The sequence below is a fragment of the Eurosta solidaginis genome, chromosome 5 (genome assembly GCF_040869045.1).
Source record: "Eurosta solidaginis isolate ZX-2024a chromosome 5, ASM4086904v1, whole genome shotgun sequence".
NCBI classification, from domain to species: Eukaryota; Metazoa; Arthropoda; class Insecta; order Diptera; family Tephritidae; genus Eurosta; species Eurosta solidaginis.
The window spans coordinates 139,378,111-139,403,741 of record NC_090323.1 but is presented as its reverse complement, the minus strand read 5'-3'; the positions used below and the strand labels follow the sequence as shown (position 1 = coordinate 139,403,741).

General features: G+C 35.9%; 1 protein-coding gene across 2 annotated transcripts; it reads left to right on the top strand.

The window, feature by feature from the left end:
- On the top strand, positions 1–25,631 carry scrt (scratch). 2 transcript variants are annotated; one of them, XM_067786703.1, is made up of 3 exons: positions 1–1,244; positions 23,494–23,730; positions 23,812–25,631. In XM_067786703.1, exons 1-3 carry the CDS (start codon positions 752–754, stop codon positions 25,236–25,238), a joined length of 2,157 nt encoding a protein of 718 aa, XP_067642804.1. In that variant the 5' UTR covers positions 1–751; the 3' UTR covers positions 25,239–25,631. The 2 variants fall into 2 exon arrangements, with proteins under 2 accessions (XP_067642804.1, XP_067642803.1); XM_067786702.1 differs by having other exon boundaries at positions 23,494–25,631.

The window sequence follows — 25,631 nt, the reverse complement described above, 5'->3', positions numbered from 1 at the left end:
CAAACATCAAGAGAAACACGTAAAAACGTACATACATATGTATATATGTACACTAACTCTATGTATGTATTTGAACGAAGAAAAAGTAAGGCCCCAACCCAATAAATGAAAGCTTTTAGCACGAGCTACATATATAAAACAAAATTATTTTAATGACGAAAACTATGCAAAGCAATAAAAATTAAGCAATTCAACTTTATATCTAAAATTAAGCAATAAAAACAACGAATAAAGTATAGATGAAATTTGAAGAAATAAAAACAAAATATTATAATAATTGAAAAATTCTGTGCGAAACAAAACTAAAGCTCATCGAATGGAATCTACGCTGTGGCAAGTATTAAAACTAAAATTGCTTAATATGTGCAGCAGCAGTGACAAACAGAACTTAAAATTTAAATAAAATCGAATGTTTAACCCTTAGTTGGTGTGATGTTATTAAATTTCGTCGAGCAAACTATAAAAACTATTTTGTTAAATCTTTCATACATTTTGACGATATCATTTGAAATACCATTTTAAACCAAATTTTTATGTGTGGTGTTTGCGCTTCTTTTCTACAACAATGTTATAGTCCAAAAACTAGCTTAGCTCGTTCGAAATACTGTTCTAAATAACTAAATACTTAGCTAATTGGGCAGCCCTTATTACTTATCTAAACAAAGTTTCTGCATCAGCTTCATAAACTTATTAAATTTAATCAATTACAAAATCCCGTTAATTGTTATTACTACCCCGCCACCGCCTTACAATGCCACGCTGTTTAATGGCTAAGAAATGGAAAGCATATCCTTGGCTCGATCGCATCGACGACACGCAAACAGCCTTTAGCGAGGTTTCGAATGTGAAAAAAATACATGAAACTGATTTAAATAATATTGTGCGATCTTCAAGTCCAAATACTCCACAACAACAATATAGATCATCTAAATCGCGTCGTTCAACTATTGATGATGATGAAGAGATCGATGTAGTGGGTGATAACGCAGCAGCAGCTGCTGCTATTGCCACATTAGCTGCAGCATCTAAGGAAATAGATAACAAAAGCGAAAACGATCAATCACAACGTACGGTTGTGGTGTCTGCAACGACCACTTTGTTAACTTCTTGTAGTAGCAGTAACGCATCATCGCCTACAGCTACGTGCTGGGGTCCCTCGTCACCGACGGCTGGTGCTACAGCACCAAGTCCACCACCACACTCACCAGAGGCGGCAACGCGTGGTGTGACCACTCTTTATAACGGTAAGTTACAAATCACAATTTCTATAAACGATATGATTCATTGTTTTTCAAAAAAGCCGACGTCGCTTTCAACTATTTCGGTTATTACACCTTTCATGAAAATGAAATGGTATAGTAAGTTTGACACGAATCTCAAAAGTGTAAGTCTTAAAGAGGAAGAGATAGATAAACTTATAAGTATACTGAAATGATCAGGATGGCGAGCTGAGATGATTTAGCCATGTCCGTCTGCCTATATGTCAGTTTGAATGAAAACTAATCCCAAATTTGTGCACAGGGTATTATAACTTTGATTGGATAAAGATTAGTCGTATAAGTATAAAGGAATCGAGATAGATGTAGACTTCCATATATCAAAATCATTAGTATCGAAAAAAATTTGATTGAGCCATGTCCGTCCGTACGTCCGTTAACACGATATCTTGAGTAAATATTGAGATATTTTCACCAAATTTTGTAAACGAGCTTATATAGACCCAGAATAGATTGGTATTAAAAACTAGCGAACTCGGATGATAACCACGCCCACTTTTTATATATATAACATTTTGGAAAACGCCAAAAACCTGATTATTTAGTAAATAATACACCCAGAATGTTGAAATTTGACGTGTGGACTGACATTGAGACTCTTGATAAAAATTTGAAAAAAAAATTGTTTTAAATGGGCGTGGCACCGCCCACTGGTGATAAAATTAATTTTACAAATATTATTAACCATAAATCAAAAATCGTTAAACCTATCGTAACAAAATTCGGCAGAGAGGTTGCCTTTACTATAAGAAATGCTTTCTTTGGAAAAAAATTTACGAAATCGGTTAAGGACCACGCCCACTTTTATATTAAAGATTTTTAAAAGGGTCGTGGACGATTAAATAGGCTATATCTTTGCAAAAAAGAGCTTTATATCAATGGTATTTCATTTCACAAGTAGATTTACAACAATAAATAGGAAAAACTTCAAATTAAAAAATGGGCGTGGCACCGCTTCTTTTATGACTAAGCAATTTTCTGTGTTTCGGGAGCCACACCTCGAAGAAAAATTAACGGATCGTAATAAAATTGGGTACAAAAATTTTCCCTATAGCAGGAAACATTTCTAGAAAAAATGCACGAGATCGGTTAAACACCACGCCCACTTTTATATAAAAGATTTTTAAAAGGGTCGTAGACGAAAATAATAAGCTATAACTTAGCGAAAAAGAGCTTTGTATCAACAGAATTTTACTTTCTAAATTGAATTATAACACTAAATTGGAAAACACTAAAATATTTGAAAATGGGTGTTGCGCCGCCCCTTTTTTGTCTAAGCAATTTTCAATGTTTTGCGAAGAAAAATTTACACATCGTAACAGAATTGGGTACACATATTTTCCTTATAAAAAAAAATAAATGTAAGGCGCGATAACCTACGAAGAGATTTTAGGCCGAGCTTCTCTTCAAATTTGCGTCATGCTCCTTTTAATTTTTCCTACAAATAGGCAAGACAGGACCAACTTGTTTTATGTCAACTCCGAACGGCATCTGCAAGGCAGACGAGTTTTCACTGAGAAGATTTTCATGGCAGAAATACACTCGGAGTGCTTGCCAAACACAGCAGAAGGGCGCCCGCTTAGAAAAATTTTCTTGTAATTGAAAAACTTGTTTTTAAAATTTTGATGTTGCTTTGGCCGGGGCGTGAACCCAGGATCATCGGTGTGGTAGGCGGAGCACACTACCATCACACCACCGCGGCGGTGTTTAACAGGAAAAGTTTTCAGTAAAAAGGGACTAAATCGGTTAAAGCGCCTTCTTTTATATAAAAGATTGTGTAAAAGTGCGTAGATGCAGGTAATAAGCTATTTCTAGAAAAAGTTGGAAAATTTCGTTAAAAACCCTGCCCTTTTTTTTGTAATAACGATTTTTAGCACAATGGCACTTGTGTGTTTATATTTATTGTTCTGTTATATCTTTATTTTAAAACAAACAGTAGGAAAACTGCATTATTACCCGCTCAAGGTCATTGGTGTTAGACTGCATCCTTTTTGCTCCTTTTAAGCGAAAATTAGTTCAGAATAGAACCATATGTATATGCATTATTGCGCAGCCCTGTAACACTATTAATCACACAAAACAAACAGCAACAGCATTTCAAGTGTACAGATGAGTATGTAATGTTCGGTTTCACCCGAACATAGACTTCCTTACTTGTTGTAATTTCTTCCTGGCTTTAAGCGAGGTATAGGGGTTTTTTTAAGCGGGGCTCGCCTATCGACAGTGTTTGGCAAACACTCTGAGTGTATTTCTGCCATAATAAGCTTCTCAGTGAAAATTCATCTGCCTTGCAGATGCCGTTCGGAGTCGGCGGAAAACATGTAGGTCCCTTTCCGCCAATTTTTAGAAAAAGTTAAAATGAGCACGACGAAAATTGGAAGAAAGCTCGGCCTAAAATCTCTTCGGAGGTTAACGCGCCTTGTATTTTTTTTTTTTTATTTATACATTGTTGTTTAAAAAAATGGTTAAGATAGGTCGTATATAGTATAATATACATACATATATCCCATACAACTGATGGTTCTTACTTACTTACTTAATTGGCAATTAATCGTCTAAACGGTGATGGTTCAGATTTCATGAATTTTCGAAATTTTATCAGTTTATTGTTTAGCTCCATTCATGAAAGGTATGAGGTCTTCAGCACAGCAAAGACCGTGCCGTCTTGATAACTGAAGATGTATGGACACTTGCAAATCTGTAAACTTTTGTCTATTATAAATGGAAAAGTGTTTTTTTTTTTATATAATAACATCTCGTTAGGAGGGAGAGATTTGTGTCGAATTCTGGATTTTTATGAATTCTGTGCACAACGTAATGCCACAAGCTAACCATATTACAAAATCGATATCGTGATAAAGATCCGTTCATACATTTTTCTTATAAACCTAAATATGTAATATAAAATTACAAATTTTTGTAAACGTCCGTGGAATCGCCCTTTTTCCACCTTCAATTTTATTATGTGTCGGGCGTTATAACTCGCAGAAAAATAGACCTCTCGAGACATTCATCAAATTTGGCACACATGCTTCACTTTAACCGTGAAGTTTTCTAGTAAAAACTAAATATTTTAAGAAAATTTATAAAAGCGTCGTAGACAAATAGAATAAATAATATATTGTCGATAAATAACTTTATATCAATTAAATTTTACGCCGAAAGTTTCAGTTAAATAAAAAATTGCAAAAGATGAACATTTTTTAAAGAGAGCGCGCCAACGCCTGTTGTTAATCGAGCATTTTTCAGAGTTTCAGGGGACATAACTCGAAGTGGAGTTGACTAATAGTGTTAAAACTCGGTACAGTCATTTACTTACCCTAACTAGAAATATTTTGAAGATAAGTGTGGGCAAAATAGTTCTGATTCCTCAATCGTAAACCATAATAATATCTGTTCTGTAATAAAGTTAACCGTTTTAAGTCCTTTACGAATTGTGAAAAAAAAATTTAAGTAAATGAATATATCTTTTTAGGCGCTCTACAGAAATTACTTACTTACTTAATTGGCGCTTAACCGTCTAAACGGTTATGGCCGTCCAACAAGGCGCGCCAGTCGCTCCTTCGCTCCGCCAACCGGCGCCAATTGGTCACACCAAGGGAATTTAAATCGTTTTCCACCTGGCCCTTCCAACGGAGTGGGGGTCGCCCTCTACCTCTGCTTCCATAGGCGGGTTCCGATAGAAACACTTTCTTGGCCGGAGCATCATCTTTCATTCGCATAACATGGCCTAGCCAGCGCAGCCGGCGTGTTTTAATTCGCTGGACTATGTTGATGTCTGCGTATAGCTCGTACAGCTCATCATTAAATCTTCTTCGGTACTCGCCATCGCCAACGCGTAGAGGTCCATAAATCTTTCGAAGAACTTTTCTCTCGAACACTCCCAAAGCCGCTTCATCTGCTGTTGGCATGTTCCATGCTTCTGCCCAATATAGCAGGACGGGTACGATAAGTGACTTGTAGAGTATGATTTTCGTTCGCCGAGAGACGACTTTTCTTTTCAATTGCCTGCCTAGTCCAAAGTAGCATTTATTGGCAAGATTGATTCTTCGCTGGATTTCAGTGCTGATGTTGTTGCTAGTGTTGATGCTGGTTCCCAAATAAAGGAAGTCTTTTACTATTTCGAAATTATGGCTGCCAACAGTAGCGTGGTTGCCAAGGCGCATATGCGCTGACTCTTTGCTCGATGACAGCAGGTACTTCGTTTTGTCCTCATTCACCATCAAACCCATCTTTACTGCTTCTTTTTCCTGTTTGGAGTAAGCAGAACTAACAGCGCGGGTGTTTAGGCCGATGATATCAATGTCATCAGCATATGCCAGTAATTGCACGCTTTTATAGAATATTGTTCCAGTGCGGTTAAGTTCTGCAGCTAGTATAATTTTCTCCAGCATCAAATTAAAGAAATCACACGATAGGGGGTCACCCTGTCTGAAACCTCGTTTAGTTTTGAACGGCTCGGAGAGGTCCTTCCCAATTCTGACTGAGCTGATGGTGTTGCTTAACGTCACTTTGCACAGCCGTATAAGTTTTGCGGGGCAACCAAATTCAGACATATCGGCATATAGGCAGCTCCTTTTCGTGCTGTCGAAGGTGGCTTTAAAGTCGACGAAGAGGTGATGTGTGTCGATTCTCTTTTCATGGGTTTTTTCCAAGATTTGGCGCATTGTGAAAATCTGGTCGATGGTAGATTTACCAGGTCTGAATCCGCACTAATAAGGTCCAATCAGCCGGTTCACGGTGGGCTTCAATCTTTCGCACAATACACTTGAAAGGACCTTATATGCGATATTAAGAAGGCTGATTCCACGATAATTGGTGCATTTTGCAGTATCCCCCTTCTTGTGGACTGGGCAAAGAACACTTAGATTCCAATCTACAGAGATACAAACTTTATTAATGCGTCCTTGTTAACAAAACAATTTTTGTTGTTTTCGAATTAAGAGTTGTTCAGTAAAATTGGGCGCTTGATCCCCTCAACGTGTTGGGATTTTATGTCAAATTATTGAGCATAAATTTGTTCGCTATATTCGCTCGACGTGTTTGTTCGGCTTATCTGACGGTTCTTTTACATATCAAAGTGTTGGTTGTGAGTACAATTTTTCCTATTAATATTTGTAGTGAATTGTAAATTAAAACTTGATAAGTCATTTTCCTTACAATTTAAGAATAATTATTTTATTTGGCAGTTGGCGCAACTCGCCGTTCAAAGAACAAAAATTTCATCAGTCATTTGACGGAAATATGTTTTGAAAATATCAACAAAAATTGTCTTCGTTGAAAGCACCCACTAATGGCATTATGGTTGATTGAACGGGTTTTTTGTCAAGAGGACAATCTTGTATCGTCATTTTAACAAAGTAATAATAATTCTGTAAAAATAACAGATTCTCGATTAATTAACTGATTTTTCTGTTAAAGGAACTGATTTCATTTGTCATTTGAACAACGAACAACTGGCGATATTATGCAAATGCATCAGCTAATTTTAAAGGGAAGCTTACGCTTACGGCGCTCACTCCTTTGTTCTTTTGACTATCGTGCCACGGATATATCTGTAATATAAACAGCCACTGATTTTAACAGTCATCATTTGTATTTTTAGAGTGACATTAATAATTGTTAGTTAACACATCAGAGTTAGGAGTGGTGGTAGCGCATTACGATTACCACCCCGAGAATTCTGTGATCAAGGCATCATCAAGATCTTAAGAGAAAAGTTTTTTTTTTTAAAAGGGCATTTGCTTACATTTGTCGATTTAACTGTGAAAACGGAAATTAAGAAAACAATTTGTGCGAAGTTTATTCAACAGCTATTTCCGATGGATAAAAATTAACAGAAATACCGGTTGAATTGACCCGTAATTCGGTTGATTTTACCAGTTTTTTCTTTCAGTGTAAGTTACGATCGTTCTATTAAGATGAGTCGATATGGCGCCTGGTTTGGGTAATAAAAAAGAGCAGGCACACATATGGAAATGTCCAAATCAACTATAATGTAATGTATAGTAATGGATATAACTCCTGTTTCTAATACACTTGTAAGCATATTACCGAAGTTGACGTATTATTTCAACTGCTCAGAAATCATATACCAAATAACAAGTTTGTAGCTAGAATATTAGTAAACATTCGCAAACTTACATACAAACTCTTTCGCATATACCTTAAAAAGCTGGGCTTTAGCCGGCTGAATAATTCCTGGAACGCTTGAACTTTGCACGAGTACCAACCGCAATCCAACAGGAATTGAAACGTGCCTCCTGGATAGCTTCGTAACCTTGAAATAAAAGTTGACTTTCATAAGAAAGAAAACCCAAAATACTTGAAGCAAACTAACCAGCATTCCACTTTTCTATTTCATTTCTCAAGCCAGTTAATTTGTGAGCAGTGAGTTGGCAGAAAATTTTGTGGTTTTGTTCATATTTACATCATTTCCGTTTAAAATTTTTAATGCACGCGGCTGGCATGCTATTCCTCTCTTATATGGGGTACTTCTTTAAGAGCTTTTGTTTAAAAGTTAAGAGGAGAAATACCAAAAAGTGTATTATCCATTGTGTCTGCTGTAACTTATGAACGTCGTTGAATGCTATTTGCAAACCTTGCAAAAATTCCCAAGTCAAAAATTATTAGTAAAAAATTATTAAAAAAATATAGGAAAAATGTTGTCTCTTAATGCCACAATCTCTTAAAAATTGCACAAAGAAAATATAAATAAATGTTTCGTCTACTTTGTTCCGATCTGAATAAAAGCCAGAAAAAAAACAGATATTAATACACGTTAGTTGATTGGGAATCAAATAATAGCAAGCTTGTCGTTAGCTGTTTCACGTTTTATATTTTGTAAACCGTGAGCTTTAAATACATACAATGAGAAATACAGTAAAATTTCAGGACAAGATCATGGCTCTCATTTTTAGCACTTTTAAAACATTTGTCTCCTTTTCTAGCTTCAAATATTTTCGAAGACTTTATACCCTTTAATTAATTTATAAAGATTATTTGATGTAAATTTATGTTTTGAAAATAAATTTCGAAGCTTGGTGTTACATTTGCAGGTTGATTTTTGTTTCTATCGTCTGGTGTATTTAATGTATGCTCCTTCTTGCCGCATTATTGTTGCAAATAGATATTGGATAGCTCTCAGGTACCTAATAAGTGAAGTATAACTGTGACTGGAATCCCGTTGCGTTATTGAAGTAGTATTTGGATGAAATTTGTTTCACCACCTCACATTCCAGCTATTTTTACACATTTTTTTTCGAGATGTCCTTGTAGTAATTTGGTCGGCCATATCTGAAGCTTTGTTTATATAGAAAATGTTTCAACAACTCATACGATCGGTCTTTAAATGTTTTAATGTGCAACATGCTTTAACTTGCTGTCCAATATGACCCTAAATACATAATAGAGAATTTTCGGTACAGAAATTTCAATGCTTGATATCTTGAAAGCCGGACAAAATAGCATGCCAACTCAGTTGCTACTTCGCAACCACCCTATCTTAAATTTTGTTTAAAGAAACCCTTTTTTCAGAACATTTTTCCCCCAAATAGTCCCCATTTCATGTTTCATATTAAAGTTGCGCCAAATAGCGGCTTGCCATATATAATATATATTTCGTGTTTTATTCAGTTCATTTTCGAAAGAACATTATTCACAATACCTAAGGAGAAATGAGTACAATGTGGTGTTATCTCTTCAGCTGATTTTTCTCCAGCTGATATTTTCCCACGCAGCGCTTTGGTACAGCAGAATGTCAGTAAAACTAAACCGTCACAAATTTCCATTGTGCGAGACATTTTGCTGTACGCTGAATTGGGTTGACTTCGCTTTGCCATCACCTTATCATCACAATCACGCAAGATGTTCAGAACTTCAGACTTAGCAGATGAAACTTATTTCTCCCATTCATATAAAAAACTCACGAAGCACTATTAACAACTTTCTCACTATACAAGAAAAATACTTGCTAATATATTTTCATTTGTTACAAGGCAGTTTTTAATAGTGAAAAATGTTAGAAAAGTACTAATGAGTGGGAAAAATAATTTCAATAGCAAAGCCTGGAAGCACTTATAGACAAAACGAGTGTCAAATTCTTCTTTTTAAGCTTTGCTTGCAACAAAAGTTGAAAGTTGGTTACTTTTGCAAGTCAGATGGCGCTGGTGATCCGTATTTGTCATTCCCCATGCAAATACATGCAATCTACTCATCTCTCAGCGCATGATGGTGCATCAAAAATCGTGTGTGTCGGAACTATAATTTTACACGGTCTTAGCAGCCTTGCCTAATATGATATAGCCTTGTTGAATTATTGCGCCTTGCAGGAACATATTGCGCAGTCGTGCGAACCGCTTCCATTGCGAAACAGCAATGGTATGAGGAACGCGGTCTATTGCCATTTTGGATGGCGGCGATGTCTGTTTAGGGTTAAACGAAAAAAAGACTGCTTCATCTGCAATATAAATGTGGGGTAGTGGGCTTGTCGCAATTTCATTCCTTAAACAAACAAAAAAATATGTGAAAACCATGTTACTCTATCGTATTTTTCAAAACAAATGGTGCTGGTGTGGACAGGATGAATTACTTGGTGAAATATTTTCAATTAAGTGCATTGTGGAGATCATTTAGAACCCCGCTTGCGAGAAGCAAGCAAGTACCTCTGTTTCTTCGCTGACTAAAAATACTTTAATGAATAGTTTTCTGTTAAATTTAGATACACAGATACGATATGTGTTATCTAAGTTCACAAAGGCGTTAACCAACGAGTTAAAAAAACAAGTGATTTTTGGAAATGGAACTTTTTTGGCCAATATATAAAAAATGAAAACTTAAGTTTTTTTGTTGTTTTATTACAACTTTATTAGGAAGTCTGATTTATGTTATTAAAATATTAAATATTAATTGGCGTTAATTATTAATAACTCTTTAATGTTTGTTTTCGTTCTATGTTTTATTAAAATAAATCAGACCACTTGATCGTTAGATCAATGACTTATCATCATTTTTAGGAATAATTTGACATATTTGGTATTTTCGTTTTGGAATACCTGTAAAAAGTTGCCGTTATTGCTCACAAATATACATGCAAAATTTTATTTGGCACATGATACATTTAGAGGTGCCCCCAACATTATAAACTCAGAGAAATTCAAAATTTCTTATCAAAAAACACTAAAGTATAATATTGACAAATTAACGCTAAATCATATTCTGTGTCTTCCCGTTGGCAACAATTTGACCTTGAATAGTGCGGGGATAGGTGAGGGAGGAGAGGTGATTTCTCTGCACTTGTCAATCGTTGCTCGAACGCCATTAAGTGAGCGCGTCGCGCGTGTTATTGTTATTCTACTTGTGAGGAACATTGATTTTAAACACTGCCGTTAAGGAAATAACACTCATGTAAGTAATATTTTCAAATTGCTGTTTACAGATAAATACAATTCAGATCGTAATTAAATATTTTCGATGTGAATTACACCTATTATTTCTCTTTGTTACAGTAAAATGTCGCAAGTCAAAACACGACAAACAACATGTTGTCCTGTGTTTAGTTTGCCAGAGAAGTTACCAGTGTCTCTATTACCAACTTATTGTTATGAAGTATTGCTTATTTATTAGATACGAATTAAAACCTGACAAAACAACAAAAGAGCCGACAGTTCATGATATATCCGATAGATTGGCTACGGAAATTTTAGATATCTGGCGAAAAACGTCGCTTCCCACTGTCAGCTTTAAGAGAGTTCTACAACTTATTCGATCTTACCATGACAAATATAGACGCTTACTTAAACCTTATCAGGGCCGTCAAACGAACAAGAAATATCAAGAAAAGATAACTGAATTTGTTACTGAGTCCCAAAGGTTATTTGATATTTGCAGTTGCAAATGCAAACTTATTAACTCAAAATGTACTTGCTCAAAAGACAGCCGTGTTCCCAAGGAAGAAGTATCTTTCTTAATTGATCAAAGAACTACGAGAAAAATGATGATAGGCGGGGTAGATTTGGTTGCGACAGTAAAAAATATGAAAAAAATAAAAAGACAAGAAAAAGAATTACTACGTAACAACCAGCCGTCTTGTTCTCGTTCTTTGCCTGATGACTTAACGATCGAAAGTACCAGTTCAAGCAATAATAGCGTAGCTTCTATCCATCATCAATCGCCAAAACAAATAGCTGCTCCGCCATCAAAGAAAAAGAGATTAAATTTACCATCATTAGCTCTCGCCTGTGACAGAACAGCTTCTATTATAGCTTCTTCTGTGTTAAAAGATGTTAGAATTATTACATCAAAGGATCCTAGTGCTGTCATTGATCGTTCAAAATTGCGCTGTGAAAGAACGAAAGTCAGATCAGAATTACAAGATTCAGATTGCAATAAAGGTATACGCGGTATTTATTTTGATGGCAGAAAAGATAAAACTTTGGTAAGAATTCAGAAGAAAGGCAAATTTTATAGAAAAAGAACTACAGAAGTGATTATTTCGGGCATGTTACGTGTGAGTTGGGAACTGCTAAAGGTATTGAAAGTACCATAATAAATTATTTGAGAAAAAAATCGGTGAACTTGGATGAATTAGTTGTTGTTGGTTGCGATGGTACAGTCGTGAATACAGCTTTCAAAGGAGGTGTTGTTCGGTTAATGGAAAAAGAACTTAATAAACCATTACAATGGTTTGTCTGCCAGTTACATTCGAATGAGTTACCATTGCGACATCTTTTATTGCATTTGGATGGAAAAACTACAGGGCCTAAATGCTTTTCAGGTCCTATTGGATCTGAATTACAAAAATGTGAATCAATGCCAATTGCCCAATTTACCACCATTCCCTCCTTATTACCTGAAGTCACTAAAAATGAGTTGAGTACCGACCAAAAATATCTTTACGATGTGATGACAGCTATCAGCACTGGCATTTTTTCTCCCGATTTAGCTAATATTATACCTGGAGCTCTTAACCATTCTAGATGGCTTACAACAGCAAATAGAATTTTAAGATTATATGCTACTAAAACAGACCCCGAAGAAAATTTAGTGATATTAGCTACGTTCGTAATGAGAGTTTATGGTCCAATGTGGTTCACAATAAAATGTAATCCCTCATGTACAAACGGAGCTAAGCACCTGTGGCAAACAATAAGCCTAACTCGATATTTGAACGAGCATTTAAAGAAAATCATTGATAAGGTGATCCGAGGAAATGGATATTTCGGTCATCCAGAAAGTATTCTTATTGCTAAACTTGCAGACGACAGAGAAATTATACGTAAGCTGGCTTATCAGCGAATTTTGAAAGCAAGAGCAGATAATACTCAAGACCTTCGTGCATTTAAAGTGCCTGCTTTAAATTTCGATGCCAAAGGTTATACCGACTTAATTACGTGGCAAGACTGTAAGATAACTGAGCCACCTCTGACTTCTAATTTATCTGACGAAACCTTGAAAGAGATTGTCAAAAGTGGTTTGACTACGTGCCAGAATATCAAAGATTGTCCATGCCATACCCAAGCCGTAGAGCGCGTTATCTAATTGGTGACAGAAGCTTCAAGTGCAGTTTGTGGAGAAAATAAACGAGATGGTTTTATAAGGGCAAGACTATTATCACGACAGCAAATGTCTAATTTTGAAACAAAAAAACAATTTAATACTAAATAATCTACTAATTTCTGAGTTTTTTCATTCCTTTATAAAATAATTTTTGTAATTTTTCTTAATAAAAAACATTAAGACAACCCATCAGGCTTTTTTTTAACCTATCACAAAGTAGTTTGTTTTATAATAGACTGGAAAGTCATAAAAATAATTTCGTTAAAAAATAAATCAAAGCTTGTAAAAAAAATTTTTTTTTCTAATTTTCAATTGGGTTGGGGCACCTCAAAACATCAAGACAAGTAAACAATCTTTTGAATACTGAATTCACTCATTGAACGACAACTTTGTATCGCTATTCCATTAAAAAAAAAACGAAAACAATTTTTTTTCATACAACATCACTCCACCCTAATATTCATATTTATCGTTTGAGTGAAATTGCTTTTCGATACGTGATCGCATAACTCGATACGGGCCCAATGAATGCATTTCTTCCAAGAGAAGATTCTTAGCAAATATTTCAAATATATGAGAAAGATATATTATAAGTATTAAGATATCTTAATTAATTGATATCTTAATTTGCCTCAAGCAGTAGTGTTGATGGATGGATAAGCGGACATGGCCAATTAAAAATCTTTTCCAGACTGATAATTTTGATATGCGGGAGTTTATGTTTATCTCAATTCTTTTACACCATGTCACCCTAATGTTATCCTCTAGTATCTTATGTACAAGTATAGCTGATTATAAAAATGTATATTTATGGAGGCTTTTGCTGTTGTAAAATATTTTTTTTTGGTAAAGGGCAATTTTAAAGACAAGAATTAATGCTATTTGAAATAAATTTTAATGAAGACATTAATGTCATATATGAAAAGTCAGTCAGAGATCATTTTACCACCAACAACTCACTTTCGTTAAAATAGCTGATAGAGGGTAGTCCGAAGAACTCCATGTTCATAATTTTATTGTTATCTGGTTATGTACTTGTGAATAAAAATTTTACTCACTGTTGCATATTTAGAATATGTTAAACGTTGTTTCTCATATGCAAAGTTGTTTTTATGTGCTTATGATTATGGTTCATTTTACGGAAACTCAATTATGTTTCTTTAAATTTATATTACTTTGTCCGCGTCTCCCTTTCAAACATTAATATATCTTCTTATTTGTAGCTGTGGTTTTTTATTTATCTTTATTCTCCTTTTGCAACTACTACTTTTGGTAATGTTCTCTAATAATTTTGTTGGTTTGTTAGGTTTTCAAATTTTTTTTTTTTGCTGACGCCTCATTTCCATTTAGATTTTAGGTGTCTAAGTAAAACACGCATTTCCGTTTCCTTTTTGGCAACTTATGTTTCTGATTATGAGCACTTGCCGTCTACGAATTTGAGCCCTCTCCCCTCCCACCATTTATGTTTATACATCTAAATTCATCAGCTCAGCCACATCCTCTCTTGACTCACTTGCGCATTCTTAAGCGATGACATGATTAAAAAAATGTCTAAATATAAAAAAAACGTTGAAAGTCCTTAGCATAACATTGAGCATATGTACGTTTATTATCTTTATATACTTACTAGGGTGGCAAGTATAAATCTTATGTTTGGATCTCCATATAAATATATAAACTTTTTGACTCTTAACCGCTTAGTCGTATATAGCACTAAAACTTCGAGCGGTTGTAACTTGTACGTTTTGCAATCTGCACATGTTGGAAATTCTAAAAGATTTCAGATTAATCATCCCTTTCCCTTCCAACGCAGTAGGGATCACCATAATGAGTGTTGATATGTTAAACTATGACCGTGTCTGCATTTAAATTTTCTTGGTACTCGCTGGCACTAAATCGTAGGGGTCTATGAATCTTTTCATAAGCTTTCCGTCGAATATTCCCAGATCCATCTCAACATCGATAAAGCACGACGGGTGCGATTGGTGAGGGAATAAATGAGACAAAGTATACAATGCTTCGATATCTGCTGACTAGAAACAGATTAAATGATGTTGGACGCTTTTAGCGAACACAATTTGTATTAATATCTTGCAAACATGTTTCCGACATTTGAGTGACTGAAAGTTTGTTTCATGGAATAAATATATATTCCTAGTTTTTAAGGAAAATCACTTATTGGACAACTGCAGAACAGACCCTAAAATTTCTCATATAAGATTGATTTTTTTATTGAAAAACTATTTAAGGTCACAATCTTTTCGAACACAGAAAAGGGTGGATTATATGCTTCGGGGCCTGCCGATCCCTCGTCAGATCCTTTTCTGGTACTAGGGATCGATTCGTTGTAAATTTGTACAATTTTTCACTAAGAAATCGGTTTTGTATTCAAAAAATTGCAATAGTGTAATATTGTGAAGTTCATGATAGGGGACAAAACTCAAGGTTCAAAAGAATGTTGCAATACAAACAATTTGCCATATTTACTGGGCAGATCGTATCGAAGATGTCCGGTTCACATCAAGTGAATCAAGGGGAATAGTATAGAAAGTAACTAAGATTAAAGGACAAATTTCAACATAGGCATATTAGCCGAGTGGTTAGAGGTACTTGTTTTTCAGAACGGATATTATATTCGTGTATGGATTCGAATTCCGTGATGAATTATCGACATGTTCTGAAACATGTAAACACGCGTTAATGCATTTAAAAAAAGTTTTTCACTTTATCTAACTTATCGGTGAATTACTTCTTAAATCATTTTTCACACTTCTGTATTCATAAACAATGCTTCAAAATATCAAATAAGTTTCGCACAGACACAAAGGAATAAAAAGCCGCTGAGTGATGTAGCGTAAAAAATGTATGATCAGTTACTTCACGTAAAATTCTTACCGTTTAGGGTGTTAAAATCACTCAACGTTGCGTTCAGAAAGTGGCCACTCAATGGATGATATCAACAGATAGATGTAATATGAGGCAATCTTATTAATAAAAAAAATTAATATAAAAAATTACAAATCTAACTTCGTTACTCTCAGAGCACCCTTATATTAGTACTATTTTCCTTGCTATTTTTTTATTTTGTGAACTGTTATTTACAAATGGTACAGTGGCCTAGCGAATTGGCATTCCTATTTGGTGTATTTAAAGACGAAAATTATTTTTAAAGTTGGCGTACCAGCTTCGAAGCTAATCGTTTGACAAATTTCAAAATTTGAAGGCAAATTGAAAAGACATGTTTGAGGTATTTCATTGCTTGTTTTGGTATTGCTGCTATTGATGAAATTTTCCCTTGTGAAATTTTCCACCAAATCGCTCAAACATCGAATTGCGTATTTGAGCGAAATAATCCATCGACAAATCAACTGGTAAAAAAAAATAAAAAAAGGACCCAACAAAAACCATAACGAACCGGCAAGCTGGCAGCAAGTGGCAGGATGGCAACAGAACTATGGAAATAAAATAAAATTTCGCAGCAACTTAGGGTTCGCTGAAGTTGCTTGGCATGTAGGAAGAGAAGCCGGTTTGAGGGAAAGTAGTCGTCTGCCATGCTGTGTTATGAACAAACGCCAGACGGCGATTTGCTATAAAAAAAGGGGTTAGCTTCGTTTGTGAACTTTCAAGTGGCGTCGCGTCAAAGTGCGCCAGCTGAGTCGGGTTTGGTTGGGTCGGCCCTTTGCTTTATCCTATTACCAGCTTCCGCTTTGCATTTCGTCCTGCGCTTACAGTTTGTATGTGCGTTTGTTTGTGTATTCTCTTGCAGTTAGTTTCATTGCTATTATAATTTGTATTCTTTTTTTGTTGCTTTCTGAGCCGCTGCTTTTCAACTTTTATTCCTTTTTTATTTATTTCTTTGTGAGCTCATAAGTAGTCAGCTGTCCCGTTGTAGCTCTGCTGGTTGGACTGCTTACGTATGTTATTACTTGTGAGTCTTTTTTGCCTAAATGGATTGCCTGCAGTGTGCAAACTATGTTTTATACTTCTCATTGGCCTTTATTTCCCAAATAAATACATATCTACGTTTACATAGATATAAAAAGGAATGCTACTCAATCTTTTGTTTGCAAATACAAACTGCCTATTTCGGCCATAAATTTGTTGATCTACAATTGGTAGGTACAAATGAATAAACTTAATAAGATTGACTTTTTTGTACGCAAAATTTTTCGGTAAAATACTGTAGTCTGCGTACACTTTTTTTTTTATAAATAAAGGCAATATATTTTAAGCAACGTTAGAGTCTGATAACGAATGTGCTCTCCTTGATTGCACACAGACTGTCACTATCTCTTATACTATGTTTCCACCATATTCAAACTCCGTGTTTACCAATTTCAACCGCATTCTAAAAGAACTTAAATATTGGGAGAGGTATTCAAAATACCTCGGTATTAATAATAATTCAAAATCGAAAATCAAAAAATTTGATTACAGATTGCCATACAGGTAGTTGTTAACCAAACTTTGTTATAGAAATTGGTGACACTGTAAGGTGTACAGTTATATTCGTCAGTTTAATGTAAAATCGGAACTAGAAAACACTTTTTCATTCATTCTAACGTCGCTTTAATTACCCGTTTTGATTACTAAACACTCTTGGAGAAAACCAAGCCTTTACGTAACATAATATTTCTAAATATAATAAAATATTACTATTTACCTATTACACAATGATCTTGGTAAATTTTAGCGACATTCAATACAAATATTTATTTTTAAACTGTAAACTTTTTTTCATGCTCTTATTTTTCAATTCGCAATAAAGCAAAAACTACGTATGAGAACTCTATCGATGAGAATGCTAATAGAAACAACAGAATAGAACACAGTATCAACAGTGCTCAACCTATAATGATTCGAATCATACACTTCGGGAATTAATAAATTAAATGAGTGCACTTTCTTCTCAGATCAGCCTTTAGATCAAGCGTCGGCAAATTGGAAATGCAGATGCCTTAGTGAGAGTGCGATAATCGCGCACATCACGTGATGCCTCGGTTTGCTTAGTTCATTCGCTTCATTGCGAATGATAACTAAGTGTGATATCTTATCCGTCAAATGCCTGACAGGATGTTCAATATGGCTACTTTTTAGCGTTTTTACAGGGTGTTCAATATGGCGGCGCCTATCTTCAGCGGGTGATAGAAAGAGATACAGAATGAGACAGCGATAGTCAAATACAAATCAGGTGATCCAATCACATTGGAATTTTGACGTCTATGCAGAAGATATCACACTTAGTTATCATTCACAATGATTCGCTTATTAGCAAGTAACAAGACAAAATCGTTTGTTATTATATTTTTAATGCGCACAATGGGAAGCAAAAGGTTTATAAAATTAAATAGATTCTATTTGCGCAAAAGGGGTGGTCAACATTAAATATTTTTCGCTTGTGCGCACTGAAAAAATTAACAAACGATCTTTGCTTGTTGCTTGCTAATAACTTTCGTCAACATTGCGAGCGACGCTTACAATCGATGTTGCTGTGCCAAATGCTCACTGACTACTAAACTAAAGAGAATAAGAATACATGTGATTTGAGTGTGCGCAATTGTGCCACTAAATGCCGATGCCTGCTTTAGATACAAGTTTTTTAAACGGGGTCGTATCTCGGCATGGTTTGGCAAACCTTCTGGAGTGTATTTTTGCTTCTTAACGAAAATTCATCTGACCTACATATTCCGCTTGAAGTCAGCGTAAAACATGCAGTTCCCGCCAATTTATATGCAAAAAAAGTATCATGCCAAACATTGGAAGAAATGTAAGGCCCAAATCACCTCGGAGGTACATATGTATATCGCGTCAAGTTATTATTATTATGATTTTTAATTTTTTATGTGCGTTTATTGTTTTTATTATTTGGCATGATTAATGTAAATGAGCACAATTAAAATTGTATGACATGCCATAGTACCAAGCCTGGAAAATTTTACATACGACATCAGGGCCCGTATCGTTTCTTCCGTGATCGAGATACTCATTTCGTAAAATTGCTTTTTTGGTATCGTGTTATACGTGAACGTATAACCAGCATCGTAAATTGGCATTGCGATTTCAGTGGGCGTACTTAAAAAGTTCTTAACGTCAATAACACTATTCGATAGCAAAAAGGCTTTCGAAAACCATAATTTTCAAAGCAAAGGTACACATTTTTAAATTTTGCATCATTAAACAGGCCAGACGGCTAGTCATCAAATAGGGACACAAAATCCGAGTTAACAAACCTAACTGCTTGTGATTACGCACATAAACTAAGAACTCTACCACATAGTAAGTGTGGGTATTTTACTGAAGTCCTGCAAATAATTTTCTCAAAATCTCTCTTCTAAAAAAAACCAACTACCTACTTGGTTCTATTCCCTAACCTTACCACGATCCTGCAACTAGGCAATCACCACCATGGCTTGTGTATAATGCATAGCATCGCCATAAACTAATGCCTAAGTCCTTAGCCAAAAAGGGCATCTACTTTCTGCAGGACTTAATTCAGAAGTTAGACAGTGAAATAAACAAGAAGTAAATAACAGGCTCTGTGCCGTGGGTCTAATCTCCACTGCAGACTTTGGAATATACTGTTTCTCAACATACCCCAAAATGCTACAAGAAATATCACACAGTAGTTATTTAACAAAGCGTATGGAAATAGGGTTTACAGAAAATGATTTTCGATTTATTTATCTTGCTACTGCTAGAACCTTAGGGCTGCTTTGGAATTTGGTACCTATGCCTAAAAGAAGCTTCTTCGCCCTTCTTTTAAGTTCCTTTTTGACAAGATACCTAATCCGATAACCACTTTCACAAAGCATTTAGATGGAAATGTTGGGTATGTTAAGAAAAAGTATACATCAAAGTCTGCAGAGAGTGGCAGGACACCACTGCTGTAAGGCCAAGGGTGTGACGTTTCTCAAAGTCTTTAGATTGCACACGCAGAAAGCCACCTTCAATGACATGGAAATGTTAAAATGACAAATAATTTGTATACGCGGGTGTTGCCCATGCTACAACGTATATAAAAATTCGGTTGCCTGGTGGCAGACCTGCAGTACTACAGGGTTCAGCTAGAGAACAGTTTTCTAGAAAAGAGTTCTATTAATCCCAGATATACATATTTATTTTTTATTATGGTATTATACGCATTTGTCTATTTTCATTGTCCTAAATGCCCCATTTGAGCCGCTTTCGGCTAACACAATTTTTATTGATACTGTAACGAATATTAGCAGCACTAAGGGATTCTATCATCTCTAAGCCGATGCTAAGCAGTGATTCAAGTCACATCAATAATTCAATCATTATGACTACACATATGTACGTATACGCAGGGAGAAACAACGCACAAAAACATGCAGATATCTTATCTGAGATATGCAATATAATTGTGAAAGTTTCGCTCACAAACACACGCACATATGATAGCTATACACGACATCTGTAGTTATAATTATAACAGATAACCAACTAGTAAATTCTAGAAATGGAAGCGCCTGGAAGATGCAACGAGGAAATCAAAGAGTATAAAAGGCAACCACGGTAGAAGCGCTGAAATCAGTTTCGATTAAGCACGCTATCTGTCGGGTAATAGTAGAGTTATTTATTGTGAAGTACTTTAATAAAGGCCATTTTGCATTATTAAATATTGGAGTTATTTATTCAACAGTTTAGTGATTCGAACTTAGCGGAAGGTTGCAAATAAGAGGCTTTGTAGTAAATTCGTTACAATACGTTGCAAATGTGTCTAGCATCATTGAATTGCAAACTTCCGTAGCATATTTTTTACATTACACTAACAAAATACGCGAATAAAATTTGCTACGTCATTTGAACAACGCAATATCAGAAACCGTAATTTGTTTTTTTTGATATTGATTAGCAAATCATCAACTGACAAAGCATACCAAAAAGTGCAAAAAAATTTCAGCAATCTGACAAAAAAAAACCGAATCTGTTGAGTGGATAGAAAATACTCAATGGTTATCACTCAACGACTGTCGAAGTACCAATGGTTATTAGTTTAGCTTAAAGTTTGTCATGATTTGTTTTTTTTTTTGCATTATGTAAAATATATTCTTTGGTCATTTGTTGAAAAATCAAAAATCTTAGTCAATCTTGATGTTCAAATGTTCGTTTAAATGCAAATCCGTAAATACATATATGTATATACATACATGCCCATATATATATATATATAGGTACATGAATTTAGTCACATTTGTTGCACTGCTGAAATATTTAATTTTAAGCCTGTCATGAGTTATGCACATCGCATGTTGACCCAGAATGTGACACATGTCACTTGCATAAATCTTCATAACAACCCTGCAGTTGCTTAATTAAAGTTTAGTCTGACATACACACGCATACATATGTATATACATATGTACATATCCATGTAAGCATATGACCATGTAAATCTAAATATTTTCTCCAAAGCTAACAACACTAACTTTTGCGCTTGTATTGACTTTCATATCCATTCCCTGGCCAACAGTCCTGTTGGAAGTGTGAATTGTTTCACATTCCTTGCAATGAACTACAAAACTGTAAACTGACGGTAGGTATCTGATGTCTGGCTAAAGGATATAATTCGCCTGCCTGTTCTCAATGTACGTACATAGGAAATGGGTTTTGCTTTTTTTCCTGAAGCCGTTTTTTTCAAATAAATATTAGGATGTACTTAATGGTGTTATGCCGCATACACATAGTACTGTGGCGTAGCAAATCGCGCAACGCACTTTGGCCGAAGCAGAGCAATATTTTTAATTCAGCCAGCAGTGGTGTTGTTGAATTACGTTTCAGATTCATATGTGTATGTGTGATTGTCATAGATTGTGCAAGTTTCATATCTGTGCGACGATAAGTGACTCTCTTAAAAAGCCAGTCTAATCATTTGCATGTTCGTTTGTAGTTACAAATATCCATCGAAGTGATGCCATTTTGCCAGATCACATCCATGTAACATTAAGACGGTGACCGTGTATGTTTTGTAAGAATGGATTATTTTTCTTAAATTTTTTTCATATGTAGGTATTTAATATGAACTTATTTATTTATTTAGCACTGAAAGACCCAGGCGTCTTTGGCTTTGGCGCAGAAAGTTACGCCAGTCCTCCCAAATCAAGTATTCCTCCGCCTGTATTCCCTAACTCGCTTTGAGCGTTGCGCTCATTAACTACAGAGGAAGTCGATTTGTCTTGGTTCAAAACGGCTCGAATAAGTTCTTTCAAATTCTGGAGGAGCTCATGGTGTTTATTTAACGTCATTTCGCAAAGCTAGGATGCGTGATGATTCTTATATCGCGGAGCTTCTCCGTGTACCGTGTGTGTACCGTGAAGATTTGGGGCTAATAGAAGATTTTCTTAGGTCTCAAGCAACACTGGTAAGGTCCAATCAGCTTGTTCACTTTTGGCTTCAGGTTTTTGTCCAATACTTGGGAACCGTACACACGATATGAATCAGGCTGATTCCGCGGTATTTAGCGCGGCTTCCGGAATCGCGTTTCTTATGGATCGGAAAGAGCAGAGTTTCTAGCACGACTTAACGCATTACATGAAGCTATCAGCCCAATAATGCTGATACCCACAATTTAATTTGGTCGCTGCTTGGATTAGACATACATAATTTCAGATACAGTAATGTATCCATATTTGTGTGGTGGATTTGAACATAAAATAACCAAGAAAAAGAGCGGTAAGATCGCAGCAAACCGTTCCTTTTTGGTTTGGGGATACACTAATTTTGGGAAAAAAACCTGATATAAGGTATGATTGAACTGACCATATTAGGTATATCTGGGCCAAAATTATACCAAACATATACAATACTACACATTTTCGAACCAATGATTCCCGGAAACTGGAGAAATGATAGCATTTTCAGAATTTCAGTTGACAGGTGACACTATATTGATTGTCAATGATGATTTTGCTTTAGTTTATAAAATGATAAGCTTTGCTTGAATATAACATTGTGGATAAGACGGGCATAGGCGTCAAAATAACAAATAGAACCGATAACCTGATTTTTTAAATTACTATTGTGGTCTCATACGGTGTCTCTTTCTATAACCCGTTGGAGATAACCTTCGCCATAATGAACATCCTGCCAAAACAATAAAAGAAGCCATATGTAGAATCTTGTCATGCAGTTGACGTATATCTAGGTATATGTGTACGTATAAATATCACGTTTTTTTTGTTTTTTTTTTTTGTAAACAATGGAATACAATTTTTATAAACACTTTGGTAGCACCATCGTATGGTGCAAAAATACATAATTTATTAGTAAAGTGCTTATTAGTCTAGATTAACCCCCATATTTTTAATGGCGTACATTTTTAATCAGCTTTAGTGTATAGTAAGATGTACATATAACTTCCATAATTTTAAATACACATTTTACTCTTTTGTTTAAAACTAGAATAAATCCTTTCCATTCATTAGAAATGCCAAGGATATGTTGCTCGTAAATAATGGCAGTTTGCCAACGTGGAGATATTTTATGTGTGTCGATTTGCTCTCAGGCAGTCTTTGTTTGAGCTAGAGATTTTTCATATTCACCAAAATCTCACCCTTACGTTTATTGATTTTAATGAACAACTGTTGAGTTAAAAGGTCACTTTTCTAATGCATCATTCTCCCCTTCTATGTACTTGCAGGTTTTGGTCATGAAGCATCACCCATGCACTATACAGCATACCTGCCAAGAATGGAAAACGGAGAAGTTACTGTAATTACAAATGCTGCTACAGCCGTTGCGGCTGCCGCTGCTACTGCCTCTGTTGTCACAACTGGCCATCAAAACCTATCACTACCGCATGCGACACATCAATATTCGCCTTTCGTTCATACACCGCCGCCTTCAAACGCCTCATCACCTTCTGCTTCTCCATCGAGTTATTCCAGTTCGCTGACGGCGTCCAACAATGACCGTAGTAATGATCGCCTTAGTCCGCCCATGATTCGCATTAAAACAGAATCACAAAATGATGACCACATGCCGTATCAAAACCAAACGAGCTCAGAATCAACTGTTTTGCGAAATAAATCTTTGGCCATGTGCTTTACTAGTACTGGTGCTGCATTATCGCTACCTCCAAAGAAGAAGGACATATATCGGCCATATTCTCTCGATGATAAGCCAATTGTGGAACGTTTGCGTGCACCATACGAAAGCATACGTATACCAGCTGAAGAAGATTTGCATGCCGCACACGCAATACTTGATTTGAGTGCTTCCACAGCTTTCCATCCGCCTACACAGCCACATCAATTGCAGCAGCTCCAGCAACTTCCTCAAGCATCTACAACGCCTGTGCAACTTCATAAGCTGCATCATCATCAGCATCCATTACAACACATAACTCAAGCAATACAGTTACAACAACAACAACAGGATGCAACGATTTCGTATCATAACACACAATCCATTGCAGATTTGGCATTGGCAGCGGGTGTGGCAAATGAACAACGACCGAAGAGCACCGCCTCATTGCATAGCGTGTTGAGTTCAGCTGATAGCGAACGACAGCCAAGTTCACCGACTAGTAGCGTTCAAAATGAGAATAATAATACTACTAACCAGTTAACATCTCTGCAGTCAGCAACAGATGGCAACAGTGGTTCCAATAAGACCGTGGCCTATACCTATGAAGCCTTTTTTGTTAGCGATGGTCGTTCAAAGCGCAAACACATCACTGATCCCGCAGCCGTGATACAGCAAGATCAACAGAAAGCCAAGTATACATGTACCGAGTGTGGCAAACAATATGCCACATCGAGTAATTTGTCACGCCACAAACAAACACATCGCTCACTCGACTCACAATCGGCGAAAAAGTGTCATACCTGTGGCAAAGCGTACGTCTCTATGCCCGCCCTTGCCATGCACTTACTTACGCACAAATTATCGCACAGCTGTGATGTTTGCGGCAAACTCTTCTCACGCCCTTGGCTTCTTCAGGGTCATTTACGTTCACATACAGGCGAAAAACCTTATGGCTGCGCACATTGTGGTAAAGCATTTGCGGATCGTTCCAACCTTAGGGCGCATATGCAAACGCATTCGATCGATAAAAATTTCGAATGTAAACGTTGTCACAAAACTTTCGCGCTCAAGTCGTACCTAAATAAGCATCTCGAATCGGCGTGCCTCAAGGACGAAGCAGATATGCAATTCGAGAATGCAAGCGATGCTAGCAACGACATGATGTCACCACCAACCTCCATTGAAGATTATCCATTAACGCCGACGGCGCAACACAGACGTTATATGTGCACATCGCCAACACCGTCAGCAGTAAAGATTGGCAGCATAAGTGCGCTTACGATACCAACCCCGATTACAACGGCAGCATCGGCAGGCGCGACTATCGTTAAGGTGGAAACAACTTACCTCGGCTAAGAAAGAAACAACACTGGAAGCAAGAAGGGAAGCTGAGGATAACAAAAAGCAGTAAGTGGCCCTTTGATGCAATTGTAAGTAATATTTAAGAGCAAATCAAATACTTTGCAATAGGAAAGTTGCAAAAGTTGGGAAGTAGAAGAGCAAAAGTTACGGTTTTGTTGCAAAAAAAAAATATATTGTGCGCTAAATATGTTTTCTAGTCGCATTGAAAGCTAGCTAAACCATTGTAAATTAACCCTTAATGGGAATCGGCAAAAATTACCAGTGACAGTATGAATAGAATTACAATTATTTATATTTAAATTAATTTCAATGTTTCTTTTTTTTTTTGTAAAGAATATAATTTTAATTAATAATTATTTTACATATCTATTTGTTAATTTAGTAAAT